The 21,685-nt window shown below is 32.2% G+C and overlaps 1 protein-coding gene across 4 annotated transcripts in view; it reads left to right on the top strand.

Moving 5' to 3' along the window:
• Pcdh17 (protocadherin 17) overlaps positions 1 to 21,685 on the top strand; it is a 93,946-nt gene that overhangs the window by 32,355 nt on the left and 39,906 nt on the right. For 3 of the 4 annotated variants that reach the window (XM_071611463.1, XM_071611465.1, XM_071611462.1), the window contains 2 exons: positions 4,467 to 4,525; positions 4,659 to 4,831. In XM_071611463.1, the coding sequence (XP_071467564.1) occupies positions 4,467 to 4,525; positions 4,659 to 4,831 (232 nt within the window). The remainder of the gene's footprint in view (positions 1 to 4,466; positions 4,526 to 4,658; positions 4,832 to 21,685) is intronic. The other variant, XM_071611464.1, reaches the window with a different exon arrangement.

The raw sequence follows: 21,685 nt of genomic DNA, 5'->3' as shown, positions 1-21,685 counted from the left end.
GTTCCTAGGGTAATGATGTCCGTCTCATTCCACCATCTTCCCTACCCCCATGTCCCCTCTACCCTCCCCTTTGCCTCATCCAAAGTTCCTCCACTCATCCTATGCCCCTCTCCATTATGTGATGGTCTTAAATGTTATCATTCTTGCTTAATTCATTTATTAGATCTATCAAGTTTTGTTTTGACTCCTACTACTTTTCACTTAAATGATAACATTATTCGTAAATAGCTACACTATCTGTGAAGATTTTGTTCTTCCTTTCTAATTTGTAAGAACTTCATTTATTTTCTTGCCTTATTTTATTTGGTAGAGGGTAAATAAGAGTGGTGAGACTGGACCTCCTAGACTGGGTGAAACTGTTCAGTCTTTTGCCATTAAGTATGATACTAGCTGTACATTTATTTTTTGTAGATGCCCTTTGTATAATTGGAAAATTTTCTTTTATTTCTTATTTGCTGAAAATTGTCTTATTAATAGATGGTGAATTTTGTCAAAGACTTGATGTATTTTTAAAAATTACTATGTTTAATAATTTAATAGTAAAAATCTTTTCAATCCTTCTACCATATTTTCTCAGATCAACTTCTTAAGGCATATCAAAGTGACCATATGAAATTAATATATTTTCATAATTAATTTTCTCAATTTCAGTGAACATGGTACAGTTTTAAAAATACACTTTTTTTTGTTGTTGTTGTTATGCTGTTTTGTTTTGTTTTTGTACCAGGAATGACCCCTTGGTCACTTGACCACTGAGCCTCATCCCCATCCCTTTTTTATTTTTTATTTTGAGACAGGGTCTTGCTAAGTTTCTTAAGGCCTTGCTACAATGCATTTTTTTAACCTTTCTCAGAGAGTTTGTTTTTGAAATTATGATTTGTGTTTCAGAATGTTATTGGAATGAACAAATTTAGAGAATGTCATAGTTTAGGAATAGTTTATTATTGATTACTGCTGATAAAAATTTAAATATCACTTATAAATGTACAATTTGCCAAGTACTAGTAGAGAAATGTGTAAAGGAAAATAATCACATCAATTCCTGCAGAAATTATTCAGTTAAGTTTTTGATTGCTTGCTTATATTTGTTTTGTACACAAAGGAAAGAATCTCTAAATTTTTATTGTCTTTAAGAAACAAAGCAACAACAATAAAGTCAGAGGGCATATTCATTTTTATGTTACTTTATAACATAGTTACAAGCAAACAATGATTTAAAAAAAATAATAATAACTTTTGTCTCATTGATTGAATAGGTTATCAAATCTAAGTTTTAAAAAAAATTATACTTGAGAACATTTTTTGTATCTACCCACCAGTTCAAGGTACACATTTTTTTTGAGAAATATTATGTTCTTGAAATAAGATTTAAACATCACTGTGTCCAAGCTGAGTTTGAGGAGAAAACATTGTAGTGATTAATTATTATAAACTAGCATAAAGTTTTCAAGATTTATAAATATGCATATTAAAATACTCAGTTGAGATTAAAGAGTTACAAGTGTCTCATTTCATATTTTATTTTCTTCTAAGATTTAAAATTTAAGAATTATAAATATACAAGTTAGCACTGAATTTTTAGAGTACAGTGTTGTAAAATATCTGAAAGTGCTTCTATTTCTAAATTAAATGATGCTGTGATACATATGGCTTTTTCCCTCTTTCATTTTTCTATGCAAATGCTGTTATTTTATATTCAGATTATTTTAAATGAGTTTTCAGACACCCTTGGAGCCTAGGTAATGAAAATGTTACTCTCTATATTAAACCAGTGTGGTTTTTGTAGTGAATTGGTTGTATGTTTGTTAAGGGCCAAATGGCTATTTCATTATGCTAATTATACACACACTTGCACATTCTCTCACATTCCTGTGTACTTTAATGGATGAGTGCAGCCATTGTTATTAAACTTCTGATACTCTAGTACTTATCAGTTTGTAAATTTTTAAAACTGTACTTCCATGATCATAAACCAGCTTAGATTTTTCTAGATTTCTTTTTTCCTCCCTCCACATTGCTTCCTCCTCTTTCATATATCTTTTTGCGAACATTTTTAGAAATATCCCTGTTAGAAAGAGAGGAAAAGTTTCCCCAGGGTCTAACTGAATATGGATTCTCATCCTACTGGACTTCATCTAATTGACACCATTAAAATCTCAAGACTATCTGTAAGAATGCTTATATTATTTCCTAACTAGAGTTTCCAATTCACAATGTTTTTTTTTTTTTTTTTTTTTTGTTGTTGTTGTTTGTATACAGGCAGCAAAAATGTTTGCTTAAAATTTTGCCAATTTTTGGAACTGTAGTTTTTTAGAAATTCTACATACTTAATGCTAATTTAGCTTTTAGCGGGGTGGCGAGTCCAGGGATTGAACTCAGGGGCACTAGTGCTGGGGTTGAACCCAGGGGTTCTTAACCACTGAGCCACATCCTCAGCCCTGATTTTATTTTTTTTTTAATTTGAGACAGGGTCTTGCTAAGTTGTTTAGGGTTTCTCCAAGTCGCTGAGGCTGGTATGAATTTGCATTCCTCTTGTTTCAGTCTTGTGAGCGGCTGGAATTTCAGGCACACACTACGCACCCACCTAAAATTCTACTTTCTCCTTACTATCCAGGAATTTGTCTTCTTAACAGTAAGGTCAGCAATGGTGGATTGTATACATGTTTTTGACCAATTCAAAAGATAAACTAAGCACGGTGCAATGGCTCATCCTAGCAGCTCAGGAGGGTGAGACAGGAAGATCTCGAGTTTAAAGCCAGTCCCAGCAAAAGCAGGGCGCTAAGCAACTCAAGACCCTGTCTATGAATAAAGTACAAAAAAGGGCTGGAATGTGGCTAAGCGGATGAGTGCCCCTGAGTTCAACCCTTGGAACCGACCCCTGCCCCACACAAAAAGCTAAACTAGTATTAAGTATGTAGAATTTCTAAATAATTACAATTCAGAAAATTGGCAAAATTCTTTAGCAAACATTTTTTTGCCGCCTGCGTAGACTAGTACTATTAATTTTACTAGACAACCAATTTATCATTAAAAGTTAAGAGTTGTCAATATAGAAACAAAAATTAAGATGCTTCAGTGAATCCAGGAACTAGTTCACGTGTTAATGAAAAATGTCTGCTACAAACACTAATTAAAGATGGTTAGGAGTGAAAAATAAATCCAACTTTTTCCTTCATCATTGAAGTAGCTTGATAAAGGTCATTTGGCCTTAAAAGAAAGTAGAAGAGGAAGAAAAAAAAAGTGTAAATAAAAACAAATTGTGGACATAGTCCTACCAGCAAACTTCTAGACTATAGTGAATTTTACATAATAGTTCAAGTAATTTTTCTTAATTTTTTTCCCCCCGGTAATAGTTCACAGAGCCAAATGAGTTAAATGTTATATTGAAAGAAAAAAAAAACATAGTTATATTTTAAGTTAGACTTATTTATAAGGAAAACACATGTTGCATTGCATTAATCTTTACCTTGGACCCTCTGCTTCATGAATTGCATGGTCCATGTCATTGATCCTTGCATGCTAGATGGTCTTGTATGAACCATAGCTGCTTCAGGGCATAATGGTGTGATATGAAGTGATGCAGAAAACAGGAGAAGCTTTGTCACTGTGTCAGCTGCAAGAAGAAGTAACGTGTATGAATGTACAGTATAGGGAGATCTATGAAAGATCCAGTCTCTTTCTCCCAAAAGACTCTGTTCCATGATACAAGGAGAATTCAGTTCTTTTTGGCAGACCTCCACATCAGTTTGGAAGCAGTAGAAACAACCACAAAAACAAGCCTGGTTTCTCAGTGTCTTCACTCTCGATGTTTTAAATAACGTGTTTTTCTTTTTCTTTTTTTTTTACTTTGTTTTTAAGAACCAGAAAGTGACACTCATTTTCACTGGATTGCTTAATATAATTTCCATAGTTGGGATGTAGCCGAGAATGAATTAGAGATGAGATCAACCATATGTGAAGTGCTTGTGTCTGTTTCTGGCAAAATTTGAAGGAAAGGTCCTGTATTTTTTAATAGAGGAGTGGATGACTTTAAATGATATTACATCAAGAAGGTCAGAGAATCCCAGCAGATGATGTAATTATGTTTAAAAATGAGTTGATTAAATAATTCACACTTTTAATATGGAGAAATTAGGTCATTTTCCCACTCCTCCCACAAATATTCAATCTTAATATCTAAGCAAAGAACCAACATAGACAGTGTCATCCATCCTGGTACTAACAGAGAATGCCAGTTATGACAGGCTCTTTGTTTACTTTAACAGGTAATTTGTGGACCGGAATCATTTAATTGTTCTGAGTACATAATTACATGTCAGCAATTTCCAATTTAATTAAAATGTACAAATCTGAAGATTAAGGGAATTTTTAAATTATTAATCATTTTTCCACTAGGAAATCTTGTTGCTCTGCAGGAGATTTGTCCAGTGTACAACTATACGTATTTTTTTCCTTCTTTTTCACAGACAGACAATTTTCCCGCAGAGCCCAATTACATGGGCAGCAGGCAGCAGTTTGTTCAAAGGTAAGGCCTATTAAATAACTTTCTCGGCTTCCCCATTTGCATTCGTGTCAAAATTGCTTTGCTAGAGACTACACTTCAGATTTAAACTAGTAGAGACAACACTTTCTCTTCTTTTTCTTTATATGTATTTCAGTAGCTCCACGTTTAAGGACCCAGAAAGAGCCAGCCTGAGAGACAGTGGGCACGGGGACAGTGATCAGGCTGACAGTGACCAAGACACTAACAAAGGCTCCTGCTGTGACATGTCTGTTAGGGAGGCACTCAAGATGAAAACTACTTCAACTAAAAGCCAACCACTTGAACAAGGTGAGTGAAGTCTTCCAATGCTTTCAAAGTGTAAAGCTTAAGCAGTCATTATAAACCTATTATTAGACCTAGAGTTTCAATTTATCACGATAGAATAGACCATTGATAATAGATCAAAAAAGCAGCAAATCTTATGATTAAATGATTTTTATTAAAATCCAGATAAAAAGAAAATATTCAATATCACAGTCACAGCTGAAAAAGGAGGGCCTGGGTAATCTTCTTAATATGAGAACTTGACCAAAGTTAAGTATATCATTCTTATTTCATAGTTACTTCCTAAACTTTTCTATTTGGGGTTTTGTTAACAAGGAAAATATGGGGTATATTAATTAGATATGTACATTCTAGTAAACAAATTTACGATATTAAAATCAGTAAATTTGATAACTTTAGTTGAAATGAAAACTCAAATCAAAATTTTGAATCTCTTACCACGGTTGATTTATTTTTAGTTCAGAGTTTAGCTTCCTTATAGTGTTTCAAGAGTCAAATAGTAGCTAAACCAGAGTTTGGATTCTTTTGTTTTACATTTATATGTCTTCACTGACGTCAAATAAACATGAACTGGCCTACATTGAGATAATAAAGAAACATGACTTGTTAAAAACATATTTTCTAAAAGTCCATCTTTAATTTGTTCACTTAGTGTTATTTATTGTTTATATTTTTATTGTTTCAAACACAATAAAATACTTGTCAGTGATTCACCCAAAGAGAATTAAGACATTTCTGTGTAAGACTTAACAGCTTATACATAGGTTGTTTTATGTTCTAGAGTAAAAAATGAAAAGAGCTGGGGCTGGGGATATAACTCAGGTGATAGAGTGCTTGCCTTGCATGCACAAGGCCCTGAGTTCAATCTGCAGTAACACACACACACACACACACACGAAGGAAAGAAAAGAACTGCTGTATCAGTCAGATTTTATTCTTTCAAATACATTTGTTAGATAAGTAGGTATACTATTAAGTATACTTAGTATTTATTATTTGATATTTTTTGGAGAAAGAAGCTACATTTAAACCATGCAAGCATAGCTTCTAAATTATTTATTGTTCGATGATTCATAAAAAGCAAACTTTTGTCTAGAGTGTATTCTATATTCAAACATGAGTAGATAAAGTCTTATTAATTTTTAAGTTCATGTCGAAATTTCAATACAAACATACATAATATATTAAAAAGTTTACATGTAATACTTTTATATATTCAAAACAGAAATAAATGCTTATATTTCTATCTTCATTGAATAAAATTTTGCTGTATTTACTTGAAGATTTACTTCACAAAAAAGCCTTGTTTGCTAAATAGTAAGTGTTAGATTAATGATGCTTTCCTGATTTTTATTACAAAAGCTTTCTACATAACAATGCAATACTATTTTAAAAATTATATTTAACAGAAGCAATATGAATAAATATCTGATTTTCACAGTTTCTATAAATTTGGATGTTTATTTAAAGTGACTTATATTGTCATAATGGGTTGTAGCTCTGTAATATTATAATATATAAAGATTTTTAAAATACATTTTAAATGCTGGATTGTTGGATCTTGATGTCTGAATGCACAGCATGAGATAGACCCAACTATGTGTATGAGATGTAAAGTGATTTATAGGTACTAGTCACAAAGCTGCACAGAGTAAGTGAAGAGTCTGCATGTACTGTTATATCTTTATAAGGAATTATATAAATAAAAGAAACAGAACAAAAAATTTGCTGTTCATATTAACTCTGATTTGCTTTTACTCACTAACTAATATATTTAATGGGAGTGTATTTGAGATATTTTCCCCTATAAAAAAAAGAGAAAGTCTAATTATTTCTGAAAATATGTCATACTACAAATGTACTTTTTCAATTTTTATATAGAAATTAATTCTTGGAAAAGTGGCTATCATTCTTGTAAAAGGCCAAAATATATTTTAATTAATATTACACATTGAAATAATTGGTAGTATAAGAATGAGAATGCCAATAGAAATTCTGTAAAGCAAATAATTTCCACATGTCCCTATTAATAAATGTAAATATTTATTAATAGTAATTTATTAATATTAAATATTGTTAATTTATTATTTTTTATTACTAAAATAAATATTTTTTTAATTTTTATTGTTGGTTGTTCAAAACATTACATAGTTCTTGACATATCATATTTCACACATTTGATTCAAGTGGGTTATGAACTCCCATTTTTACCCCGTATACAGATTGCAGAATCACATCGGTTACACATTCACTGTTTTACATATTGCCATACTAGTGTCTGTTGTATTTCTATTATGCACATAGAAATTGGGTTTAGGTGATCTGTCAATTACTTAGGAAAGAAAAACTGACCTCCATTTCAAAATATTACTTTTAAAGCTACCTATAATAATATTTCCTTGACTGATTCATAGATTTAATTTATTCATTATTTACTAGATATTTATCAAGTGCTTGAACATGTCAGGAAGGATTGGAACTTTTAAAGAATGTCAAAAATAAATTTTACTTAAATCTTGCTTTCAAATAACCATATGTAACTAAAAGAAAGGAGAGATCTCTCTCTCTGCTTTTGTCTCTAATCTTTCATCTGTCTCTGTCATACATCTCCCTATTTCCTTTTCATTTGTCCATTACTTTATCTCATTCCATCATCTCTCTCATCTGTGTTTTATCTATATATTTATCTGTTTTTCTATCTACCTGTGTAGATTCAGAGGAGACTAGAATTTACTGAGTTCTTAGTACTTGCCATAAACACTCAAATTTCATTGCAACATTCGCTTATTTAACCTGGAATATCTAAAAAGTTTTGTTTTTTTCTTACCTAAAGAAAGTAAAGCTTGTTTCAAATTTACTAATTTGAATAGCAGGTTGGACTTTAATCCTAGGCCTAAATATAGACAAAACTTATGTCTTTTTCTATAACTTTGTCTCCAAATGGGAGAATTTTCTCTAATACCATTTTAATTCATTGCTGTGACAGTATATCAAGAAAACATGAAAGAGTTAAGTTAAAAGCTGAGTTCATATATGTTAACCAAGGGGGACAAAATCAAAATAGCTCATACACATTGACTGAAAAACTGGCTACTTACTGTATTTTGCTCAGTATTTAAACCTGATCCATTTAGCATTCATAGCATTTACAGATAGGTAAGTATTATTACTCTCACACTTAATAGATTTAAGCACTTTTAAAAATGTTCTGCAGTTATAAGTAGTAAAGAAATTTAGAAAAAAAAGAAGAAAAGCAGCAATAAAACACATGCCTTTTGAACCTACTCTTTTAGCCATTGATTTATGCTATTTGCATAATGAGCTGTTTACTCAGAAATAAATGTAAAATGTTGAAGAATCATGCAGCTATTTTCTTGGTCAATACATTCTGTTAGTTTATTTGAAAAACATCATGACAGGCAATGACACACTGAATTCAGTGCACACATAAAAAGAACAGCTTCCTTTACAGATGAGAGACCATGACAGCCATATTCAAATAATTATTTCATGTACATTTCAAATGTTAGACCTGAATTTTTAGTACTTTTAAAAAATGTCCTAGAAAACAAAAGGAAATTGTCTCCTATAAAATAGAAACAAAGAGTTAATTTAAAAGAATCTTGTTTATCACTCTATCACAATTCATGTAAGTTTCAAAACTAATTTTCATATTATCAATGGTACTATTTTTGCTATTTATAGTTTTTCTCTGGAAATGACTTGATCTCTTGAGATTTTTGTTTTATTAGCTCAAATGTTACTTTTTTTCTTCTCTTTGAGTTATTTTTTTGTATTTGTTCTGTTTCTCATAATTGTGTATTTTTGCTATCATCAGCTTAATAATTCCAGATACACAGCACTGGTATGTATTACCTATTATTTTAGCAAAAATATTGGAAAGGATTCAGCAGCTCACTGAAGGTGTTATATGCTGTGCTATAGCAGAAGGTAGCTTTAAGGATTCTATGTTAATAAACCCTCTAATAGGAAAAGGTTACTTAGGGTTTTTAAGTAGAATAAAAAAAAAGTGATGTACTTAATTTTTTTTCTATTTGCATTCAGGTGTCCTGTTTTTCTACATTCTGTGCATCCTTTATCAAGTATTATAGGTAGGTAGGTGAATGGGGGGTACGTAGGTGGATAGATAGATGATAGGTAGAAGATAGATAAACAATTCAAAGATTTTGGAACTTGAATATCGCATTATTTGAAAAGAAAGGCAAATATATATTTATGCCTAATATGCCATTGTTCTATCAAGAATGTCATACAAAATTGATCAAAGCAGCACTTGCTGTTTTTGTGGGGAGGAGTACCAGGCAGGGATTGAAGTCAGGGATAGTCTACCACTGGGTTACATCCCCAGCCCTATTTTGTATTTTATTTAGAAACAGGGTCTCACTGAGTTGCTTAGCACCTCACTTTTGTTGAGGCTGGCTTTGAACTCAAGATCCTCCTGCCTCAGCCTCCCGAGCTGCTGGGATTACAGGCATGCACCACAGCGCAAGGCCACTTGCTGTTATTTTACTGATTTTGTACTTTAGAATAAAAAAATCTGACATCAAGAACTCATAAAAATACACATACTGCTATTTTTGTAAAGAAGAGCCACATACAGATTTATAAAGAATAGAACTCAAGAGTTTTTGAAGCTAACTTACCTTTTATGTCTCAGAATATTATTCACACTTTGACTTCTACACTGAGTACTGTACCTTTGAATTCTACCACTAGATGCCTGATGAATGATTTAAATGTTAGCAGTAACTTTTTCATTCCAAAAGATTTAATAAGCATTCCCTAAAATCCAGTAATCTCCATTGATTCCTAAATAATAAATGTGTATCTTAATAATTGCTTACCAGTAATTTTTTGATCTTATTGGTGACCAAGTGAAAGTTCTCAAGTTTCCAGGGATAATCAGTCCTTCTGATATCTTTATAAATGACCGAAACCAAGTCATTAATGACAGAAGCTAGTGAAATAGAACCATACATTGTAATTTTATTGACAACCTGTTGGAGAGTTGGCCAAGGGAACATTACCAAGTTTAAGGCCTCTAGTAGTTACTGTCAGTCCCCTCCTCTGTGATTGAATTCCAAAATATTTTCTGCTTCTTAGGTATTATTCCATTCAAATTATTTATCAGTTTCCATTTATTTAACTGCCTTACAATTTGCATTTTTTATATTCCATTTTGTGGCTTCCATATTTTTTTCCACTGTTAAAACTTCTAGCTGCTTAAATTGCACTTTGGGTCAAAAACATTTCACAGTACAATCCTTGATTAAAACCCAACTTTTGAAAATTTGAGGACAAAATACTAAATAACCCTCGTTTGCTATAATTAATTCCAATTTTAAAGCTAAATTGTGTTCTTAATTTCCTGTTTTCCTATAGTGACTTACAGAAAGCTACAGAATTAAAGCCAGTTGATCTTTTTGTGGTAGTATGTTTGTTTTTCCTCTAAGTCAGTATTTAAATTTTGTTTGTGTTCTCCATAAGTGACAAAAAAATTTTGTTACGTGATTTCAGAGTTCTTTAGAGGTTCTAAGCTTCATTTCTTCATATCTCTCTCCATAATTCAGTGTGTAATGACTATGATTTCAATGTATTTCTACTTGTATATGGAAATAAAACAGATTAAGAAGATTTCCACAGCCTGAACTTCACCTAAAAGAGCTGCTGAAGAAAACTGCAGTAGGGAAATTAGAGAATAGGAGTTAGGCTCTTGTGCACTGGGTGAGTCCAGAATCATACATGCAGATTAGGGGAGAAGAAACTGAGCCAGACTCAAGGGGCTGAGCACAGACTTGACATTCTTTGCAATTTTCTCTAGAACTAACCTAGAATTATAGCCGGGATAATACTTCTATGTTCTCCAGTTTTCTGCTCTGCATTGCATTTCCTCATTATGATTCATGCAGTTTGGACCCTTCCTAGCAAGCCTTCCTTTTTCCCAGACCTCCCCAGAATAGGCAGCTGCAAAAGCAACTCCATATGAGCAAGAAAAATGAAGTGATGACTACATCCATCCTCTTAGCAATCATTGGCCAATCTCAGAAAAAAAAAATTTAAAAGAAATGCTCCCATAAATTTATGAATAATAAATTGGTCTTATGAAAGAAATGAAAAATTATTGTCATATATAGAGAATTAGAGTAAATTATTAAATATTTATTGTAAGAAAAATAAGTTACAAATGTTTGAAGACATTGATACTTTATAATTCATGTAAGTGACATTTGAGAAATTGTGTAATTTGCCATGAATTCCTATTATTTCAAACCCAGTACATTTTTATTAGACTAGATAACAATACTTCAGTATCAATATTTTCACATTCCTGTGCTGTCTTTCAGGACTTTCAGAATTCACTTGGCCATACAATTTACTGGAAAAAATGTATTCCCCAAACTGAAAGCAGGATCAGTTTATTTTCTTATTAAACTTCACAACTATCCTCCAGTTCACTTGACTTTAAGAGTTTCAGTGACATCTCTTTTTCTCATGGGTAAAAATCTGCTTCTAGATTCCAGCTGCTGGTATCATTAAAAATAGAGATATTATCATCATCAAACTTTATGCTCATTGTAAAGCCACTGAATAAGTGTTGAATGATTTACTACAGAGTAGATGTAATATGGGAAATTTCTTTCTTTAATATGCATATCAGTAAATTTTGCTAAACATTCTAATTAGGAATGTTGGGACATTATTTCTCAGAGTCCCAAAGAACACCCTCTCCTTCCTTAAAATTATTGTACCTCTCAAATATCTCAACACAACCCAGAGAATTTTAAGTGTGTTTATAAATTACAAATATTTGGTATAATACTCAACCATTTATTAAGAACTGTAAGAAAATAATTTTGTTAATTTAACAAGTCTAAAACTTCCCCCAGAAATTGTGTGTTATTTTACTTTGATAGCATGCTTCAATAGCAATGGTTCTCTGTTCTTTTGAAAGCCAAATTACAAAATATTCAGTTAAGAAGAAACTTTGAACTCTTTAATTTTACAAGTAAGAAAACAGATTCCAAAGCCTTAAGTTAGTGGTAATGCTGATTCAGGGTTTATAAATGTCTAGTCTAAAGCTTTTGCTATCCTACCATGCCATTCCTATAGAGCATAATTAGACCTCTAGGTCTCTAAACAGACACATTGGATCTGTACAGTACCTTTTATCTCTTTATGAATCTGACTATGTAAGCAGTAATGTTGGAGAGCTTAATTCTTGATTCTCTAACAAATATTGAATAAAACCTCTAAGAGGACAATAAAATATATAATTCCAGATTTAGTCATTGATGCTACTGTGATATTAATCACCAAACACTAGGATAGTATTATTTTTTTCAGTCTGAGCACATTATCTACACTTCTACTTGTTGGCCCTTGATATTTTACTGCATTGAGAAATGGGGGATGCAGAAGAGATTTTCAGTCTGTATTTATGTATTTATTTATTCAAACATTCTTTAACAAATGACTGTGTTTATGAATACAGACATGAACTAAGGCACTGAGGGAACTCACAGTGTTGTAAGAGAATTTGACATAAAAACCATGAGATCAGTGTAGCAGAACAAGTCCAAACAAATAATAGTCATAAAAAAGAAAATCCAGCCCAGAGTTAGGGTGTTGAAGAATATTTTTGGCATAGGAGACATCTGAGCAGATCCTTCTGTTTCCTTGGCAGAATGAAGTTGGAGAAAGGAGGATGACAGGACGCTCTCAGAAACGTAGATGAAATGTAGCAATGTGTGGCAAGTTGCTGTTGGGAGCAGATGAGTACCACTACGTGAGACTAGGAATGGCAGATGTGGGACTAGGGATGTGGCTGGAAGCCCGGTGATGTGAAGTGCGTTAGGGAATTACTGCAGGCGTTTGGGAGGTAACAGTTCAAGCTCTGATCTTAAAGCAATGATTTTTCTAACAATACCTAGGCAGACAGTAATACCTTTAGAAAGCAGGGGAAAGTAGTCACAGGCAGGGAAAATGAGACACAGAGTCATGATAAAGTAGCAGGAATGAACTAAGTAAAAAATTTGAAATGCATTTTGGTATATATGCCAAAATGTTGTAGTTATAATGTATTGGTTAGTATTTTACTCAAAACTGATTTAGGGATGAAGGAATTCTAAAAGGGAAAAATGATTTGATTTTCAAATAAATGAAATAACACTTGAATTATTTAATGTTTTAAGTTTTAGATGCTGTATATAAAATGAAAGCTAAAATTTTCATTTAAGTGTTAATTTAACTTAAATGATCAATACCATATTTTATACTGGAAATGACTCAATAATATGGATCACTTGAACTTTTGCCATTCAGAAATACTAGGAAAACAATAGCAAATATAAAACAATTTCAAATCTTTGAGAGAATATTTGGAAACAGTATAAAATCATGTATTTTTAAATCTTTGGAGTGTGAATTCTGTAACAGTAGACAGTGATTCAATTTATTAATGTGATGAAGACATGGTGAGGTCACTCCAGAGAAAACACAATTAGAAAATACTTGGGTCATTAAAAGGAAGAATTTAAAATTGAACTTGTTAATTAGACCTGTCTGAGGCACCCATGTGGAAGTATCAGAAGAGGCACCTGTCATTTACACTTTGGCTACCAGAAAGGTTGGGCTGTCTACATTTAGAAATCATTGACAGAAAATTTCACTTTAATTCAAGTAAATTGATGAGAAAGACTACAAAGAAAAAATAAATAGGAGCCAGGATGAAGTCCTAGAGCATACAACATTTAGAAATTGGGAAGAAAAGTTAAATATTTCAATTTGCCAAAAAAGAATTCTCAGTATGTTCTGTATGAATCCAAAAATCTGAAAACTTCTAAATGAGTTATCTGACTAAAATGTACCTTTTTTTTTTCCTTTTTCATTGTCAGCCAAATGCAATTGATAGTCAAATTTAATCAATATATTAGCTGGATAATTTTATCTAAAACAAAATGATACTGAACTGGTTCTATTAAATGGCTGACAGTTTCTGAGGACACTTTCAAATGTGCAGTCAGGCATCACTGTCATAGGTGTGTGACTCACTATTTTTAAGTAAAGAAGCATTCACTTGGAACAATATGTTTTGAATTTTTAACTAGTTCCTTGTTTAATATTTATTACAAACATAGGACCATCTTAGTGGATACAATGAATGTTTGCTCATCCAAAATTTACTGGGTTTTTGGTATTTACCAGGCACTATCCCAAGTGTTAAGGGTGGAATATTTAGTGAAATAAATATTTCTGCTCACAGGGAGCCTACATTCCAATGAGGATTCAACGAATGGAAAACCCTCCTTGGAATCATGAAAGCTATTTTCAAGGAATTTACAGTATAGTAAGGCAAATAAAGCATTAAGCATATTATAAAAAGGGGAAATGGTATGTCATTATTTAAGTGTAGGTAAAGAAATATGAGGCTTTCAAAGGAGGGATAGAATACTGATAGCTATTCAATGAAGATTTCTTAAGAGATGAAAGTTAGGTATGACATTATAGATGAACAGGATTTTTACTTTTATCTAAGTAAAAACACTACCTAAATACAATCATAGATGCAGAAAGTACACATGAAGTTGAGGGATAATGAATACTTTGAGATATCCAGAAGAGAATGGCCTAGAAAAAGAAGGAAGAAGGAAGAAGAATTATCAAAACCAGGAAAGGAGTGGTCCATAAGGAAGGGGTGGGGGTGCTTAAAAAGCTGTGTTGTCACAGTGCCAATGTCAGCCCAAAAGAAGCAACATTGCCTCTTTCGAGAACACCAAGGAAAAGAGACTCAAGGGGTGTTATGCAGTCAGATGACTGACACATCACTTGATTTCACTGAGAGGAGTTAAGAGAGAGGAATAAAAAAATTTAAAAAGAAAATAATTATGCAAAGGATATATCCTGGAATTTTGTTTAGAAATTCGACAGATTCCCTACCCATTCAAGAAGACTGTCAAATAATGGAAAATAGAAAGGGGTTTGGGGAAAACACCTAAGAAAATGGTGTTATGGATTGAAAATGCTTTTTAAGCACCTGAATACACTAAGGCAAATGATCCAATTGGAAGGAAATATTGAAGGATTTAACTAGACAAAAAGGATACTTACTTGAGCATTATGAGGATGATAGTTTTAAAGTAAACTTTCTCTATAAGGGAGAGATAGGAGAAATTAATTTGAAAAGATAAATAGTAATGTGGGGATTAGGGAAAAATAATTATCAGGAGCTCCTAAAAGGTGTCTCCAAATCTTCTTTATGAAGTGCGAGGCAAAGTTCATCATTCTTTTATTTCATATGAACACTTTTTATACAAATGACACTCAGATATGTGAATACTAGAGAAACTCAGGAAATTACCAAGATAGTTTACCATAAGGCAAACACATCTGTCAAAAACAGATGTAGCCATTATCTCATATTTATAGCTGGAAAAAAAAAAGAAATAGGAAACTGTAATATATCAAATCAAATATATTAACATATTAAAATCAGTTTTTCCTTTTCAATCTCATAGGGCCTCATGAATTTTTGAAAGCTGATGTTATTATATATAAGCCTTTAATTCTGAAAATAGAATGTCATCCAGAATTAATTTTTTTTTCCTGTCTTAGTTTGTGGTGCATCTACATGTATTATGTAATATCCATTTTGGAGTCAGTGGCAGTACCCCAATTCAAACATATCAACATTTATGTAGTGAAAAGTCTGACTATTCACATGAAATGCTTCAAATTAATAAATCGTCTATGTCAGTTCGAGTCACTTTGACCACTGTGCAACTGCTTTTTTTTTTTAATTTTGAATTTATAGACAAGGAATATGTTGACTTGTTCTTAATTTGTACATTATGCCATTTTGTTCCTTAAATTCCTGACAATAAGTTATATTGATGAGTTAAGTGACAGTAGAATTAAAATACCGTCTACCACCAAGTGAAATTATTTAATATAGTAGCTTATAAAATTTTGCATCAGACTGAATATAGAAAAAGTAATCTATAACCTTGTAGTAGTTTTAATATAATAAATATTTACTTTGGGAAGCTAAAACATTTTTTGACATGTTTAATGTTATTCACAGCATATCATCATTTTGAGTAGCAATTTTAGGATTTGTACACCAATAAGAAGTACACCCCCATCCTGAGACTGAGTTTATTTTTGAAACAAAATATATATTTTATGGAAATTGATTTGTGTCTTCTAGATTTTATTTTCCTTGAGGTTTTGAAATTCATATTGGAGGAAGAAATTGTTTTGTATTTTCTTTTTCCTCAGTCATTTTCTTCTTAATTCTAATTACCTCATCTATTATTTAATTACCTTTATATAGACATCTGACCTTTTACCCCTACAAGCTAACAGTATTTTAAAATTTAAGAGAGTCGTCTCATATAGATGTAAATAAATCATTTTTCTCCTTCAATTAAAATCCTAAAAGCTTCTATGAGATAGCCAGAAGTCCCTAAAAATTTTAATGTATACAAAATTCCCTCAATGATTTCTGCAAACATTACTCTGCACTGTTGGAAAACAGTAGACCATAGATTGAATCTTAAGTAAATATGAATCTAGAATTTTTGTTTATTCATGAGAAACTATTGTGACTATTGCTCATGGACAGATTTTATTACCATTAATTAATACATGAATAAAATCATTCAGTGCATATTACTTTAGCATTCACGTAAATGACACTCTTTATGTGCAAGATATTTCATCTGAGATGTCAACCTTCTGTTTAGGTATAATTACTATCTTACATGTATAAATAAAATAAATTCTATGAGAGAAATCAATAGAAAATAACTTCACAAATTAGATGAGATTTTTAATAGGGTCTTGAAAGTATAAAGTAGAATTTCTAGATGAAGGTGAATTGAATATTAAAAGGTGGGATAATCACATCATCAGAGAATTAAGGATGTGGAAAGTCATAGCATAACCCAGGAAAGGCAAACAAGTAGAGCTATTTTTATTGGAATCTGGGGTATAGAGTTATAATGCAAATACATTGGAATGAAGCAATGGGTAAGGTCAGATTATGAAAATCCTGGCATGCAGTAATAAAGTTTAAATCTTATTCTATAGGTAGGTAAAAACTATTTTGAGTGGGGTCACTTGGACAGATTTTTGTTTTATATTGATCAATTAATGTTAAACCAGCAGAAGCATGGAAATAAAAATATCACAGTGTCCAACATGATCATTCACATCAAATGACTGAAAAGGGCAGTGATATGTTTAATGCTTTTTAATTTTTCTATATCATAATAGCTCTGCTATAGAATTTTTATTGAAATTATTCTCAGCTATAAACATAACTCAAAAGAAAAATTGAAGAATACCAAACACCATTTATTTCTTTTTGTTGATAATGATTAAATTTATTTTTTCCCATTTAATTTTCATTTCCAACAGAGATAGCCCTCTTACATTAAAAACAGTATTGATGAAACCCTTAAATGATTATAAATACATGGAAAATGGTGTGAACCTTTTCAGTCAGAGAACAAAAAATTAGCCAGTAGTAAGAGAGAATTGAAAGGAAGAAACAACAAACTAGGGATTGGGTTATAAGCCTGTGATCCCAGCAACTCCAGGAGGTCGAGGCAGGAGGATCACAAATTAGAGGCCAGCCTCCAAAATTTAGGAAGTCCCCATGTCAAAACAAAAAACTAACAGGGCTAGGATTTGCATGGTGGTAGAGTGTCCCTGGTTCCAATCACCAGCAGTAGAAATAAAATGAAAATGTTTATTGAACAACTACGGTGTTTCCTGAACTGCACAATTATTTTTAAACATAACTTGTTCTCAGATGAACATGTAATGACTGTTTTTGGTAAGTGAAAAACTTCAGTATTTAAGTACTGAAGTAACTTGGTCATGTTGATGTCCTTAGCATTGCATTAGTTGTGTGTCTAATATCATGTCTACTCTTTCCACTCTTGTCCCTTTTGCTTATTTACAGTCTTCACTAATAATGTACAAAGGAGAGTTTGCAGGGCAGTTATACCAGTATTTATAAGTTGAAAATAAGGTATGTTACTTTTGAAAGAATTAAATTTGATACTTTAATCCTAAGTATATAGACCTATGAAGGGTGCTTCAGGACCACATATAGTTATCTAATTCGGAACATCATTTTTATAATTATTTTGTCTTACTTTACTTAGTATTTAAAAATGAGATTCATATCTTGAACTTTTTGTTGGTTGGTTGATTTTATTTGTTTGGTATTTATATAGTCTACTGGCCTTCACTCAGAATGACCACTGTTCTTCTGTTAACTCCATACAGTCTTATAAAAAATGAGCAGAATGCACAAAATAACTCCCATGTTAACACATTAAAATAATTTCATCTCTATATACTCCTAAGCCTCACATTCAGCAAAGAGGCCTAACTTATTAATGTGTTATCACTGGTAAAATTAGGATATAACAAGACAATTTTAAATTTATGTTCTGTCTTTACATTCAGTGCCTCTTAAATTTGTCAAAGTGGTACTTCTGCTAATTTGAAACAATACATACGATCTCATTTGTTTTTAAGCACTGGATCTAAGTCCTAGCCCTAATGGTATGATTAGAACTATTTTAGACTATTTGGAAATATTTGTGTTGTATAAACACAGACAATCCATAATATACAAAAGACTGTGGTTCACCTCTAATCTTATGGCATTTCACCCTTAGGTACTTGATCTAAGTTTTCACACAATTAAAATGGATTAAAAAGACATTTGATTAAATTCCATTCAGTTCATTTTTTTCTCCATCCAAACTTGCCAGCACTTCATCTCCATTTGTTTCCCAAAGTCTCCCCAGCCAGCTTCCTTCAGATAATACTACAATCCACCTAGTCTCCAGTCAGAAACAAAAGAATTCCTCTTTTTTTTTTTTTTTACTCCAGTTGTGGCTTTTTCCCGTTTCCACTTGAAAAGTCTTCCCTTCCCTCAGCCAACCTCCTCCACCCAGGCTGGGGCTCTTTCTGGCCACAACATCCTTGTTTTACTATTATCTAAATCACTAACCATTAGAAAGAGAGTCATCTCATACAAATGTAAATAAATCATTGTTCTCCTTCAATTAAATCCTAAAATGCCTTCCTTCCTCACACATTTAAAAGACTTTAAATGAACTTCCAGCCTTGATCTTGTGAGTCACTGCTGCCTCCTGCTTGCTCTCTTCACTACAGCAGTGGAGGCTTTCTTCCTCCCTGCTTCCTCCCTTCCTTTTATCTTCATTTTGGGTCCCCAAACTTCCTTTCTTTATTCATTTTTCCTCCTTCCTTTTCTTTCTTTCTTTCTTCTTCTTCTTCTTCTTCTTTTTTTTTTTTTTAAAGATAGAGACTTCCAGTCTTGAGATCTTTTTTGCACTAACTGGCCTTCCCCAAAATGTGGTGGGAAGGGGATACTTGTTGTACTCTCCAATGTTTTTCCAATGTCCCTTTTGAAAAAGAGAGAAAAAATTTATCAGAGATTAACACCATGGAATGAGGAGAAGATTTTGGAGACTCTGAAGTCATTGAGAAAATGATAAAGGATCTTGATCAGGTAAAGGATATGGTATTGAATTAACCTTTACCCTTCAGGGAAGCCAGTTCTTATACATCCAACATGCAATGACTTTTCAAGGAACTGTATTATGCATATTTACCTAAATTTTATCACTTGACATACATGATTTTAATAAGGTAGGTATAAACCATTTCCATTTTGAATGAAGGAACTAATTAGTTAAGGCCACCAATATATTTTGTGGCTATGTCAAAATTTTAGCTTAAGATATGTAATTCTATTTTCGTAAGTCTTATTATTTCTCAATGACAATAGCCCATGTAAGAAAAACGAAGTTTTAACCATTCTAAGTGATAGATACAAGAGAGCCATGGGATTGATCACATTTGGAGAAGAAAGGCCTTACCTTCCTGACAGACAGTATGAAAGGGTTGTCATAATTTTTCTGTATTCAGAATTTCCAAGAGATTTTTAACAACACTGCTGGGCTATTGAATAGTGTTGGCAGGCAAAAATAGCATGCAGAGAAAGCGAATGATTGCACTGGAATAGGTGAAAAGAGAAATGAGATAATGTAAAAAGTGTGTATAATCCATTTTGAAACATGTGGCTGTTCCATTTGAAATGTGAGACTGTAGATCCTCAGAATATAGTGTGATACCAAGGGAGAGATGAATAAAGTTGAGTTACATTTCGAGTGTCTATAACTAATATTGGATTATAAAGCATATACACAAAAAAACTCAAGTAGTAAACTGACACATTCAGGAAAATAGTGAATCAAGTTGACAATATGATGAAACACGGGAGACAAATAAGCAAAATAAAAACTTATCCTGTGAGTAAATGCAGTGAAGACCCTGAGGTGAAGCTGGTAAAGATGCCACAGGACTCAGAAGTGGCACTTCCTATTACTGGGCCCAGAAGACATATTTGCAATGCAATAATTAAATTTGAATAGCCAGATAGTAGTGTTCATTTATTTGTGAAATACTGATGTTACAGGAAGCTTGGTCCTTGTCCCAGATCCCAATCCAATAACAAGCACATGGTTTTGAGAAAAAGGAAATAGAAGTTTTATTGCTTTTCTAGCAAAGGAGAAACACAGGGTGTTCCTGTCTTGGGCTGTGATTCTCTGAGAGCAGAGGGTTTTTACAAAGGTGAATCAAAGGCTACATTCCTAGGGTTCTCTGTCTGGTGTTTTAATTCACTTGTTAATTTGGGAGATAATCATTTCTTAGATCTTCTGGTGCCATCCCCAAATCTGAATATTATTTAGTTCCAGGGTGGGTGTGTGCTTAAGGAGTTTTGCATAGGTAGGATGCAAGGAAAGTTAATCTTCCCTGAGATTGGAAAGAAGGATAGATTAGGGAGGAAGTGGGAGAAAGGAAGAGAAAGAAAGGTCTGCTTTGAAAAAAAAAAAAACAAGACCCAGTGGAAGAGCTGCAAAGGTTATATTCAAAGCATAAAGTGGACCACCCTTACATTGCTATAGGTAACCACATGAACACTGATTTTACAAAACACCAGTTTATGTAAGTCCATCTAAAGCAATAGGGATATGGTGAAAAAAAATGGTAGAAATGAAAGATGTGTCAAAGGGATAATAAAACATCACTAAGGAAAGAAATAGAGAAAGATACTCATTAAAAAAAATGTTTCTGAAGAGAGAAGGGTAAGTGTACCTTTCTGGACACACTATGAGTTCCCTTAGAGAACATCTATTTAAAATAAAAGTTTGTAAAGGAAAAACTCTCCAGGGGCCAGGGTTTTCCATTTTTCTTCCTTATATTTTGCAGAAGACACCAACACTATACTTTTGTTCAAATTTTACTTCTGTAAACTTGGTTACGTAAATTCCCCAAAATTAGGAAATAAATGTCCTCTTGGATTTATTTTAATGAGATGTAATTTTAGCTTTCTATATATTTGATTACTAAACCATATTTTCTACATTATACTCACATACACACACATATAATATATATGATGTTTTGTATACACACATATCTTTAAAATCTGAATGGCAAAGCTTTTAAAAAACTTTTAAATTACACTTAGCTTACATTTACTGCCTGAAAATTATACCATGTTGCTAGAGACTTATTCTTGAAATCACAAAATGTATAAACAATATGAAATCATGGATTTGCACATAAACTTATGAACATGAGTGTATCAAAAACCATTTTTTATTAACTTGCTTATTTTTGTGTTCACATGACTATATTTTATTAACCCCTATTTTTAAAATGTTGAATGCTGAAAAGAGTGAAGAAAATAAAGCAATTTTAAAAAGCCATATTATTTGCTTG

Source organism: Marmota flaviventris, chromosome 4, assembly GCF_047511675.1.
Source record: "Marmota flaviventris isolate mMarFla1 chromosome 4, mMarFla1.hap1, whole genome shotgun sequence".
Lineage (NCBI taxonomy): Eukaryota > Metazoa > Chordata > Mammalia > Rodentia > Sciuridae > Marmota > Marmota flaviventris.
Note: the sequence above shows the minus strand (reverse complement) of the source record. Positions and strands in the feature narration are given on the sequence as shown.